The following is a 12,543-nucleotide window of genomic DNA, read 5'->3' on the forward strand; positions in this document are numbered from 1 at the left end:
ACATTTGGTTTGTATAAGTACAAGCAGTGGCTGGTCCTGGTGGCCACAGTTTGTGAAAGAACAGTTCTCCTGTTTAAAACATCTCTTGCCCATGGAGTCTTTGTTGTTACTGCCCAGGATTGACTTTGAGATGTAGTCCTTGGGGTGTGTACCCATATAAACAAATACACATACATTTCTATAGACACAGGGAGTAGTGGTGAAGCACTAAGAGGAACACCAGTAGAAGCAGGAGTGAGAAAAGGGCCACTTGCTAGTGTCAGAAAAATATTTTCTTGACATTGATTTTCCATGTACTTGGTAACCACGGCAATCAAAGAATGATGCATGGAGTTTACATTAAATGATGCATAGGAACTTAGGGGAGTGGTTGCATGAAGCATGGGGTTGGAAGAGAGGAGAGCAGGTTAAACATTACTGGCCTGTGACAGACCATGAGTGGACAGGAGTCCAGAGGGTGATGGGGTAGCGATCTGGGCCTGTGACAGCGACTGTGTGGGGGTATTCAAGGTGGTGCCTCTTCAAACTGGAAGCAGTGCTATTCGAGCATTGTTTTAGACAGCACTTCAGGAAGTGCCATCTGCAAGGTCGCAGTAGCTGTAAGGGGACTGTCATCAAAGCAATGACACCAGTGAATTCTGATAGGAAATGATGGAGTTTGCTCCACTTTGCACCATTTGATACGCTGCTCCTCTCACTGTGGCACCCTTGTGTTAGCTTCTTTGCACTACAGGGTTAGGAAATTGGCTGCCTCTACTAACTGAACTCCATTTGAAGAGCTCAATTTACACCCAAAGGCTAGATGTTTTTTGCTATCAAGCTTCAGGCTTTGAAGTGCTTGGGTCTGGAGTCCTGACTCCTTTTCCACCATTTTGCTGACAACACCTTTTTGCCATCTTCTTGCCTAGAACTAACCTATGTGCTTGGTTGGTGACCCTCAGGAGGTTACCAAGAGCATGTGCTATCACCTTGTGTTAAGCTTCACTCAAGTCAGTTGGTTAATGCAACCACTGCAGAGGTCTTGATAGAACGAGAATGTCATAGATTACAATCCAGACACAGCTTTTTCACCCCTTCACCTCTGCAAGGTCGATGTAAATTATTTATAGCGATTTTATTCAGAATGCCACCTGCTTTGCAGTGCTATGAAATGGCAGAACCTGTATTATCAAGCGCTATAGAAAAAAAAAGATTTACCCCCAGCCTGCCACAACACGCACCAGTACAAGACCGTAGGGAAGAGGATGTGGCATAAGGTCCAGAGCTGCTGACTTTGGAACTGGTGAACACGGTTTGAGTCTCCACGCTCGCTCAGCTTCCTGTGATTCTGGGAAATTCACTCAGTCTCCCCTTGCAACCAAAAATGTATGTGTTCTTGTGTAATGTAACCGGTCCTCACATAAAGTGTTGTCATACCTTTGTATCGAGTTTGTGGTATATAAAATAAGCGCTCCAATACCTTTGTTTTGAGATCGCACTACATAAAACTGAAAAAAATAAAAAAAGACCCCACGGACAGCAGAAAGAAATGGCAAGATGCCCGAACAGAAGGAAGAAACAACATATTGCCATGAGTGCAAAGCAGCAAGTCAAAAGAAAACAAGGAGATACTGGGCAAGCGGCCATGGTGGCAGAAGTGTTAACAAGCGACAGCGGTAGGAGGGTGATTGGGTAGCAGGACAAGCAAGAATAAGGCTTGTGGGGGTGCAATTTAAGCCCTATGGAGGAAGCCGTAGAGTGCGTGTACAGTGCCCCTGAGCTCAGCATTGTAGGCACATTGACTCAGAGGGTCAGGAAGCCAAGGGAAAAAAAAGTTCCCCAAAGTTCAGATAAACATGATAAAGCGTAATTATACAGTAGTTAGTCCCAGTTCCCAAAGAGAGAGAGGAGGAACAAAGAGGCATGACTGACCACTAGCAAACCAGGATTTTTAAATGGGACTGAAATAAACAAATGAAATGGCTTTAGGCCCACAGAAGTAAGTATACTAAAAGTATACAAGAGGCTGTAGGCTTACGTTCAACCTAATGAGCAGTCAACTTCAACCAGAGACTTTTGGAAGCATAGCAGTATCTACAGAAACCAAGGGCAGATATGTAAGAGATCAAAGCAAGGGGTCCAAGTTGGAAGAGCTAGCCGTATTACAGCACTTTTAGCCAAAGTGTTTTACATAGACAGTTGGAAACATTTCTGAAAGACTCATAACAAACAATTACACTGGGGGACGTGGCCAGATGCCGATGGCGGAAGAAGTCTCTCCGTGAGGCTCCCGCCTGTAATCCCCCACCCCGTTAAATCATGAGACTCTGAGGTCCCCCAGCCCCCCCCCTCCGGTGCACAGTTGGAAGTGCGGGAGGGGCCCCTGTAACAGTGTGGGGGTGAACCACACATGCAGTGGCCAGGGATCGCCCCGACTCGCCGAGACAACAGGGGCCGCGAGGAGCACAAGATGGCGGCCGAGACCAGTGAGGCAGAGATAGTGACCCCCGCTGCGGGCACCGCCTCCTGAGACTGCGCACCCTATGCGGAACATCGGCGAGAGCACGCGGGTGTGACGGACGTCTGAAGACAGCCTGAGCTGGTGAGTGTGAGGAGCTGGGAGGAGCCTCGCACGTCTCAACAGTGAACAGAGGCGCTCGACAGGGAACTGGCCCTGGGGACGGCAGAGTCCCTGATACGCAACGACCGGTCCTCTTGGAGGGAGGCCGGGCTCCAGGTCGGCACAGGGAGCCGGAGGGGGCAGAGAAGAGAGGTGGTCTCTGGCCCTGGGCGTTGTGCGGCAGGCGGCCCAGAAGTGAAGGTGGACAGACAGTAGAATTTCGGAAGCTGCATATCGGGGGAGCCCTAAGCATGTGCGGCGATAGGAGGGCTGCCCTGGAGCTGTGAGTACCACGGGGCGCCCAGGGAGGCGACCAGTGCCTGGGAGTGGAGGCCGCTGGGTTACGACCAATATATTGCCAAAGAGAAGAAGATTTGCGTGTAGAGCTGAGGTGAGCCCCATAATCTTCTACTGTGCGGAACGCGGAGGCAGTCCGCAGGAGGGGGGTGGCTGCACTTGAGGCTCCCCCACAAAGGGGGAGATCCCAATACAGTAGAAACTTCAACACCAAAAACAAAAGGGGCCCACTGCAGCTGCAACACCGTGAGCCTTCCGTGGCTCAGTTGCTGGAGGGCTGTGGTGGGCGAGGGGAAGTGGTGCCCCCGCCGCACCTAGGAAGGTTGACGCTGCAAACCGCAAGATAGGTGGTGAGGCGACCAGGAAACCTCTGTGAGCTGGAGAGCCTGGAGAATTGCTAACCGGAAGGGGATTCATTGCATCAGTCCACTAGTCTTCCTGGGAGGACCGATTAGGCCTCCACTGCCGTAGAGAATAGCAACAGAGACCCAGAAATGGGAAAAGTTGGCAGCAAGAAGGATACAGAAGTGAAAGATGCTGCAGATGCCATGATGGGACTGCTGGGAGCCAAGAGCACCCTCCCTGAGGAGGGGACTGGGTACCCGACCCTTCAGGACATACTACAAGCCATAACAGCCTCTTGTGAAGCTTTGGAAAGGAACATCGATGCCCTGGCCACCGACTTAACTATACTCAGGGACGACCACCATCGCTTGGCCGAAAAAGTGTCTACAACAGAAAAACGAGTAAAAGAACTCCTGCTATAGGTTATTGACACAACCAAGAACATGAGCCAGATGGAGAAGCAAATTCGCGACCTGGAAATACGAGCAGAAGACGCGTAAAATCGTTCCTGGCGAAACAATATCTGCGTGATTGGCTTACCAGAACGCATTGAAGAGAATAACATGGTGGAGTTTCTGGAGTGCTAGCTTAAAGAGGAACTGGCGGGGGATGGACTCTCAGCCCTTTTTTGCACTCAAAAGGGCACATAGAGTCCCAGTGCGTCCCCCACCTCCTGGGGCCCCTCCAAGGCCGGTTATAGCCCGATAGCTGCACTATAGGGATTGGGACTATTTGCTGAGCCAAGGATGGAGGAATGGTGACTGCACAATACACAATCACACGATCCGTATCTTTCCAGACTTCTCTTGAGAAGAACAGAAACAAAGGGCCACTTTTCTAGACGCTAAACACAAACTGCGGCCAATAGGGATACAGTATGGAATGATGTTCCCTGCAAAACTGAGAGTGGTGGCCAAGGGCGCACATAGTTCTTTACCACATCGGGCGAAGTGTGGCAGTGGATAGACTCTCAGGCGTCACCAGAGGAGATCCATCTAACGGAGGAACTGCAACCACGGCGCCAAAGGATAGCCTGGCATAGCAGGAACCACAAATTGACGACTCATTCCAACAAAGAGATGCAAAAAGAATGCCAGAAGGCAATGGAAGCAGTGGCATTTCTAAGCGGATCAGACCACGGCTCCCACCAGGTGGTGGGCGAGGAGCTGAAACATTCAGAATCGGATCAAGACTCAGATGCATCGCGCGCATCAGTTGGGTTGGGACCGGAGGTGATCCAGACCGGGGACGTCGGACTGCATCATCTGACCGGCTCAGCTCTGGACTTACCTGTGAGGTCCTGTGCTGACACCAGACAGCCACTAAGAATCACCTGGAAGCCATTCTCTCCTCCGGAGCAGCTGACAGCACAATCCGAGATGGGGGAACCTGCAGGAGGGGGGCCAAGCCCAAAAACACTCTCATGCTTATTGGACGGGGGGGAGACGAGCAACGCGGCATACTCCTCTTCGGGAAGGGGAGTTGGGAAGTTATTTGATGGATTAGGTTTACAGGGCAATGTGAGTCACAGAGATTGGTAGCTCTGGATCTAAAGATGTGGTGCAGGAGGGCACGGTTGCAGCTGTCTATGGAAATGAGATGGGGCGCAGAAACGGTTGCGTACAAGACAGCGGTATGGCTGCATTAGACACGTATAAATTCCTATCATGGGAGGTCCGGGGCATGCACATGATGGTCAAAAGATATAAGGTTTTTTCATACTTACAGAAAAGAGGGATCCAGGTTGCAATGCTCCAGGAGTCACACTTAACACAAGCAGAGGGTATAGCTATACAGAAACGATGGAGGGGCCAAGTATACTACACCACTCACTCTGCCTTTGCCAGAGGGACCCTGATATGGATACGGGCCGGGGTCCCATTCCAATTGCTGATTGGTCTCATTGATCTGGAGGGGAGATTTGTGGCAACTCATGGTGAGATTGGAGGGCAGGGAGCTGGCAATGATTAATGTTTATGCACTCAACTCGGATCAGGGTGCTTTATTTACACGGCTATCAAGCCTACTGTCCTCATTCCTGCAACACCCTTTGGTACTAGGAGGTGATTTTAATTGTGTGGCAGACCCCACTAGAGACTGCTAACACCCCTCTTTGCATGATTCTCCGCGTACTAGAGTGGCACAGCAGTTCACATCCCGGCAGTCACATTGGGGCCTGGTAGACGTGTTGCAAAAGTTGCACCCAGACACCAGGGACTACTCAAACTTCTTTTATTTACATGAGTTACACGTTCAGCTTGACGCATTCTTCTGTACACCAGAAGTACTCCCACATATGCACACCGCTGAATACTCTCAGATCATAACCCAGTATTGTTATCACTGAAGTGGGGACTGCCCCCCCCCCCTCCCCCCCCTGTATCCCCACGTGGAAATTGAAGCCAGAATCGTTAGAGGATGTACAATATCAGGAGGAGATGAAACAGCATATTACTGACTTTTTTGCAGATAATGAGGCCACACCAGCAATTCTTTGATAGAATGGGATGCTTTTAATGTGGTGATGAGGTGGAGGTGCATAGCGGGAGCGGTAGGGGTACGTAGAACACTACTTAGAGACACCAGGGGGGCGGAGGACAAACTGAGAGAGGCTAAGAAGACTAGGCCGGAGAATGCAAACCTCCAGCACACAATGTTGGAGCTCAAAGAAACAGTTGCAGAGTGCGTGGAACGTCTTCCCTGCTTCCACTACAGGAATTATATCACAAGAGCCCACGGGGAGAGGGACAAGGCAGGCCAGGCCGTATGTTGGCGTGGGTGGTGTCGCCGACTCAGAGAGGCTCAATCATACTGGAAATGAAAACGGACCGGGGGACAGAATCTATGGACAGGAAGAAATTAATGCACATTTTCTAGCCTTCTATGAGCGGTTATACAAAAGTACCCTCCAATATAATAGGGAAACCACAGAGACCTACTTGGCCCAGATGCAACTCACCACACTTACACCTGACACAGCAGGGCAGTTGGGATGGGCCATCACTCAATAAGAAATCAAGGAGGCCATCAAGGATTTAGCTAGGGGGAAGACACCGGGGACGGATGGTATCCCGGTTGAGTTTTATGCTGTATACGCAGAACTTCTGGCTCCAAGGCTGGAGACCCTCTATATGGCCGGCAAGAAGCGGGGAATACTGCTGGCGACAGCACTAGAGGCGAATGTGTTGCCTTTGCTAAAACCTGGTAAAAATCCTACGAAATGTGGCGCGTACAGACAATTGTCCATGTTGAATTTGGACTACAAGATTCTCAGTAAGATCTTGGCAACAAGGCTCCTCCCTCACATGACAAAACTAATACACCCAGACTAGGCAGGTTTTGTCCCTGGACGAAACACAGCAGATAACGTACCTCAATTGTTGGTGGTCATGAGAAGAGGCGGAAGTAGGACAAAGGACAGATAGGAGAAACAATGATGCAGACCAAAAAGATCAAGAATGTGTGTTAAGTGCGATCAGTTAGCACAGGTACAAAGAAGCAATAAAGGGAAGGTATTAAAAAACGGCACAAAACAAAATCTAAACTGAGTTAAGACAATAAGCACTCAAAGCTCATCAAAATGTGGAGATGTGAGTTTGATAAGTAAGAGCCCATATAAATCAGACAATTCAATTCTGAATGGTCTGCAGGGCACAAAAAGTATAATTGGGAAGACAGCTGTAATGAAAGAAATAGTAGTAATGCAGAGAAATGACGGGGGATGGAAGAAGTAACTTGATGCAAGAAAAAAATAGGAAACCTGTGTTTTCTTTGTTGTATACAATTGGAAACAACATTCCTAGATAACTGACGAATGATGAAAAGACAAATTAAGATACGGGACCGACACAAGAGGGGTAAATAGAAGGGACATAAACAATAGAAGAAGTAGAGGAAAACGAATCTCTCTTCGGGGTTAAGTTTAAGAAAGTGCAAAAAACTTTTTTTTTTCTTCAGCAGGTAAAGAAGCAGCGGTGCAAGAGGAGGATATTAAAAAATCAACTGGTGAATCATGTGCATAAAGGTGATTCATACCCCTCTGTCAGCAAATAATATGAGAGAAATTAATATTATTGTAAATTTAGATTAGCAGCGGGCCCAGAAGAAGCCCTCCAGATATTCCACAGGGAGCTGTAAAGAAAGTGGAAACAGCACTTTTCCAATAGAAAAAAGAGTAACCAGAAACAGGAGTGGCACCAGTTTATTGCTGAGACACCATCTCGCTAATTCAACAGACTTGTAAGAGAACGGAATGCTCCACCATATCAAAAGCAGCAAAGGTATCCAGGGGAATGAGAATAGAGGACTGCTTGTTGTGGCAAGCATGAAGCAAAGCGGTAGACACCAAAAGTAGTGCATTCTCAGTAAATGGAATAAACTGACGAAAGCTGAACTGAACAAGAGATAGGGGATTATTAGTCAGAGGAAAGGATGAAAATGTCAGACATACAAGGAAGCACAGAGATAGGACGCAAATTAAAAAGCTCATTGGGCTAGAGAGACAGTTTAAAGGAAGAATAATTGCTGATAACATTTACAGACAGAGGAATAATGGAAGACCCTACAAGAAACAGGAAATGAATTAAGACAGCAACTAAGACAGAAAGAATGGAAAAATAGGTTAACCAATATTAGAACATTGGCAGCTCCATTGAAGACAATGGAGTGCTGCAGGCTTTTACTGGCCGGTAAAAGCCTGCAGCGCCAACATTCCAATGTTCGCTTTGTTCACAGCAACGGCTGTGAACAAAGCCTCACGGAGCCTGAGGGGATTTTAATCCCCTATGGGCTCCGTGAGGAATTTGTTTTATTTAATAGAACATTCTGCCCTGAGTGGCAGAATGTTCTAATAGCCTTAGAACCCACCGTAGCGGGCTCTACCGGCTATTAAAGGCCCTCTCCCTTGTTAAAGGCCCTCACCTTCGGCTCGGGCCTTTAACGCAGGAGCGGTTCTAAGGCTATAATGAAGATAACATTCTAGAGGCTACTGCAGTTGATTTATCTCTAGTCAGGAAGGTCAGAACATCTGCTTTTGAGACAGATTGGAAGTCAGCTATGCAGGGCCTAAAAGAAACATTTGAAGAATCTTAGTCGTGTCTACCTCTTTTTTCTGAGGCCGATAGAGATGGAGGAGAGCAAGAGGAGAAGGAAGCACGCCCTTTTGAAGTAAAGAAACCAGATTTTAAACCAGGGTCGTGTGTTCAGTTTGAGGTGGGAGGATGAGTTTCCGATTGAGTGTACACAACTGACGGTGTGAATCATGAGCCTGTTCAGAAATAAGGGTACTAATAAATGTTTCTTAGGCAGCCTTCAGCTGTATAGCACAGGCATCACTGGCAACCAGTAATCGGGAAAGGTAAAAATAGGTCTATTTGTACCAGAAGCATTTGAATTGACACTTCGATGCGTGACCTGAAGATAACTCAAGAAAGAGCCATGGCTGCAGGGCTTGGATTTCAGTTTGAAATGTGTAAGTGAGTTCTGAGAATCATAGAGAACATTGGAAAGGCCGTGAGCAGCATGTCTGGATGAAGAATTGAAAGATAATCCCTAGAATGGCCGACATCCACTGACTTCTAAATTCTTTAAGATTGTTTGTTCAGAAGCACAGATCTTTCTCGTATGAGAATGGCGCCTGCCTACCATCCCTCCAACAGAAAGCATTGATTATGCCAATATAGAAGATGAACCCCCCTGATATATGATTATACCTCTGGAATCCAACAATGCAAGCTTGGTGAAAATCAAGGAAGATGAGATCTCTTATGTGCACTTGCTTTATCTCCAAAGACAGTATATTAACGGTAGTTCTTATAGAAATGGCTATTAATGCCCTGCTATTGAACAGTTTCTAGAATTTCTCTTAATTGATGATTGTGATGAGCTTGCAGAGTGGCGAGGGCTGGCCTTTTGGAGAATGGTACGGGTTAAATCTATTTTAATTTCATAGTGTACTATTGCCTTCGCCTACTACTCGGAACCCGGCAAGGTCGTTGTAGCAAATCCTTCAGTGTCTATTATTTGAAAAAAAAACAAGAAAAACACCACGGCCACTCTCCCCCATTTCACTGGTCATCATCTGGATCCTTCCTTCACACACTAGAACCTAAATATTTGTGTACACAGTCTGTCTCGTAATTCCTTCATGCACACTCCCCAGTTGTCCATTTCTCTCCGAGGTTAGAGTGTGTTAAAGTTGTATCTGGGGATACTGCTACGGTGGGTGTTGTAGAGTGGCTGGCAGAATGGGTATCAGCAGTTGCTTCCAGATTTTGAGGTTTCTTTTTTCACTATCTTAGTTGCTCACCTATATGTCACTGACATATTAGATTTCTTTATCACTGCTGGAATTGGCTTATTTTGTCCCAGTTCATTCCTGCTTTTCAAGCTCTGTCTATTTTCACCCCTTCAAGGTCCCGTAGTGTTGTTCATTGTGGCTAGTTTGATAGGGGGGAATCTTTGTGCTCCTAAGTTCGTGGTTCTGTGACAGTCTCTCCCTTTACGATGTCTCATTAAGACCTCACTGACTGGTTTGGTTTCCTTTGCCAGTCGTAAGTCTTGATCCTGCTGAGCTAAGGCTGTAAAAGTTAGATGTCCACAGCCAAAATTTCTCTTGCTTCTAAAAATATTGTTTGCTTCATAAACTTTCTGGTAACTTTTCCTTAGGATGCTCTTTATCTTGTTCCGTTTGGTTGTTACAGTAAAACCTTTCTCTGAATCAGCTTTGGCAGATGTTGCAGCTTGTTTCATAACTCAGTTCATAAAGGCTTTCACAACTGCCCTCTTCACAGCCTGATTTGCGCCCAAGTGACAGAGATGCACTGTGCTGGTGCCATGTTTTCAGTTTTTGGATAGTTGATATTCGCCATGTTTCAGTTCTCTGCTCCCACTCCTCTTTTCTGGATCCACACTTAGAAAGAAAAATGCTTTTGTTTCCTTTCTCGAACCATAGCTGCTCCTGTTATTAGCTTCAGACAAGCCCACTTTGGACTGATGTTACATTATGCATTCATTCCCAAGGGCACGTCTCGGTAGCTGGCTGAGATCAAACATAACATCACTTCTGTGGAGAATCTCAATCTAATTAGACACTGACTGTTCTACGTTAGACATGCTTTTGGGTGCATTGAAAAAACAACATAGGCATTCCTGATCATCCTTAGTATGCCAACGTTTTGGTAGCAGTGCGGAGCGCCTCAACCATTTCCAGTATCTTCAGCATTCTTAGGTTAGGCCATTCTTTGTGCTTGTGTGCATAATTATCTTTTTAAGAGACATTGTTCAGTTTATAATTATCTACCCATGGCTAAAACTAGCAAGGCATTATGGAAAAGTGAAGAAACAAAAGGACTGTCAGAAGGAGGAAATATGACTGTGGCATCAGTTTGTGACGAAATAGAAATGGCGATCCATAGACTTTTATGGTTCCGGTATTCGGAGGGCGACCGGAAGAGACGGAGGTGATAATGGATGGACATAGAGAGGCCCTTTTCAATAATCGACAGTCTGTCACTTTGCCTCAGCCCCTCGAATTAACTCTGCATCTTTCCTTTTCGTTATGTTGCCAGGACCTGGGGTATGGTTTCCCTCTAGTGTGAGATCTTGTGATGACCATCTCCCAATTTGATTTTGAGGCCAACGGTGGAAATGAAAAAATATGTGCATTGTGACAATTTTGAACATCTGAAGGTGCGTTTGTGGCATTTTCTTTTACTGGTAATTGTACTAAGCAGCCACTAGCAGGATGGTATACACAAGTGGGAAAGTTTGTGGTTTTTTGTCACCAGGCTGAAATTGGTGAAAATATGCATGAAGGTGGAAACTCAGGTGTTTTGACAGGCAGGCTAAATGAACTTGGTGGTCATTTTATGCTCTGGTATGGTCTTTCCGCTTGCTACTCATGGCCTTGCCTAACCCCTTTCTTTCATTCTTTTTATTTTTGGTTTTATTTATGCAAGCCCTTAACAAGAATTAAATATAAATATGCACCATAAATCCACCCTTTCACCAATATCTTTACAGCAACCCATTCCATCCGTCACTGACTCCTTGTCCTCGTTTTGCTATTGGACTGAGTATTAGTCTTATTTTTCTCCTCTGTCTCCAGGGTCGGACGCTGCTACATTGGGCCTGTGATCGGGGTCACCATGAACTGGTCTCCGTGCTGCTGCAACACAAAGCAGACATCAACAGACAGGTAAGAACTCTTACTGTGGCACTATTGAGGCAAAAGGGAAGACTTCTCAGCCAGCTGAGCCCGGCCATTAACAAAGCACTTGAAATATAAGTATTATTACTTTTCCTGTGAAGAGAGGTGCCCAAAGGACTTGGTTGTTGTCATCAATGCTGGAATTTTTATCACCAGTTAGGGTGATTATTGTGCTATTAATGAAACTTCTGGAGCGCTCCCCTTAGGGCATTTATGGGTTTGGTCATCAAGGTCTTTAGAATTCTGGTCGTTCCAATGGATTCACCCTCACGAGATAAAGTGTTTGTAAATGGTTTGTGTGCACCAGCATAATTTCATGTATTCCCTCACTCCCACACCTCTGCTGTCTCCAAATATTAATCTAAGACTACTTGTCCCCTCATTCTCTATGCCACAGTTCTCTTTCATGTCGTCCTTCTCTTACTCGATAAATTAATATAAACATATGTGCTTCAGAAAAGCCTGTGGGAGGCCAAAACCTATTTATTTTCCTCTTCTCTTTCCACTCCCGTAGCCCATAACTTAATTGAGATGAGCCCCACCCCATCTCCCATTTACATCATCTCTTGCCACTTACATAACCCATAAATGAATTAAGTGATGTAATAGACTTGTAGCTGCAGATTCCTTACCTTAGAATTACCCCAGGCATTAGAATGGATCTGGAAACTTTTTGAGCAGTACCGCTGCATGCTGGTAGGAGGCATCATTTGGCTTTGCATTGGTTGTCTGTGCTGGAAGTGATGTGGGCAGTGCCTATAGCTGTACCACCCAGCACTCTGACATCAGCTCTTTACTTTCTGCACCAGTCTGACTTTTTTTTAAAACATTTTGTTGAACATTATTTAGAGACATCATCTCCCAAAGTGGTAGGCTCCCCACCAAAAATGGTGGGGTTTAAGCCCTTTAGTTTCTGTCATAGACAGATGTCTGTGACAGACTCATCTGTTTTGCCTTTGGTGCTTGGAGACTTGTGAGGACTGCCACGCCATGAACCCCAAGTTGCAGAGGGAGCGCTCCTTGAAGTTCCTGTTCGCCTGACGCCTCTACAATGTTCCAGGTCCCAGTCTCAAGGAAAGTCCATGGCCTTTTT

General features: G+C 46.4%; 1 protein-coding gene across 2 annotated transcripts in view; it reads left to right on the forward strand.

Moving 5' to 3' along the window:
• The window catches only part of ACBD6 (acyl-CoA binding domain containing 6), a 367,559-nt gene that overhangs the window by 218,419 nt on the left and 136,597 nt on the right, over positions 1 to 12,543 (forward strand). For both annotated transcript variants that reach the window (XM_069232079.1, XM_069232078.1), the window contains exon 6: positions 11,349 to 11,438. In XM_069232079.1, the coding sequence (XP_069088180.1) occupies positions 11,349 to 11,438 (90 nt within the window). The remainder of the gene's footprint in view (positions 1 to 11,348; positions 11,439 to 12,543) is intronic.

This window comes from Pleurodeles waltl, chromosome 4_2 (assembly GCF_031143425.1).
Source record: "Pleurodeles waltl isolate 20211129_DDA chromosome 4_2, aPleWal1.hap1.20221129, whole genome shotgun sequence".
Classification (NCBI taxonomy): Eukaryota; Metazoa; Chordata; class Amphibia; order Caudata; family Salamandridae; genus Pleurodeles; species Pleurodeles waltl.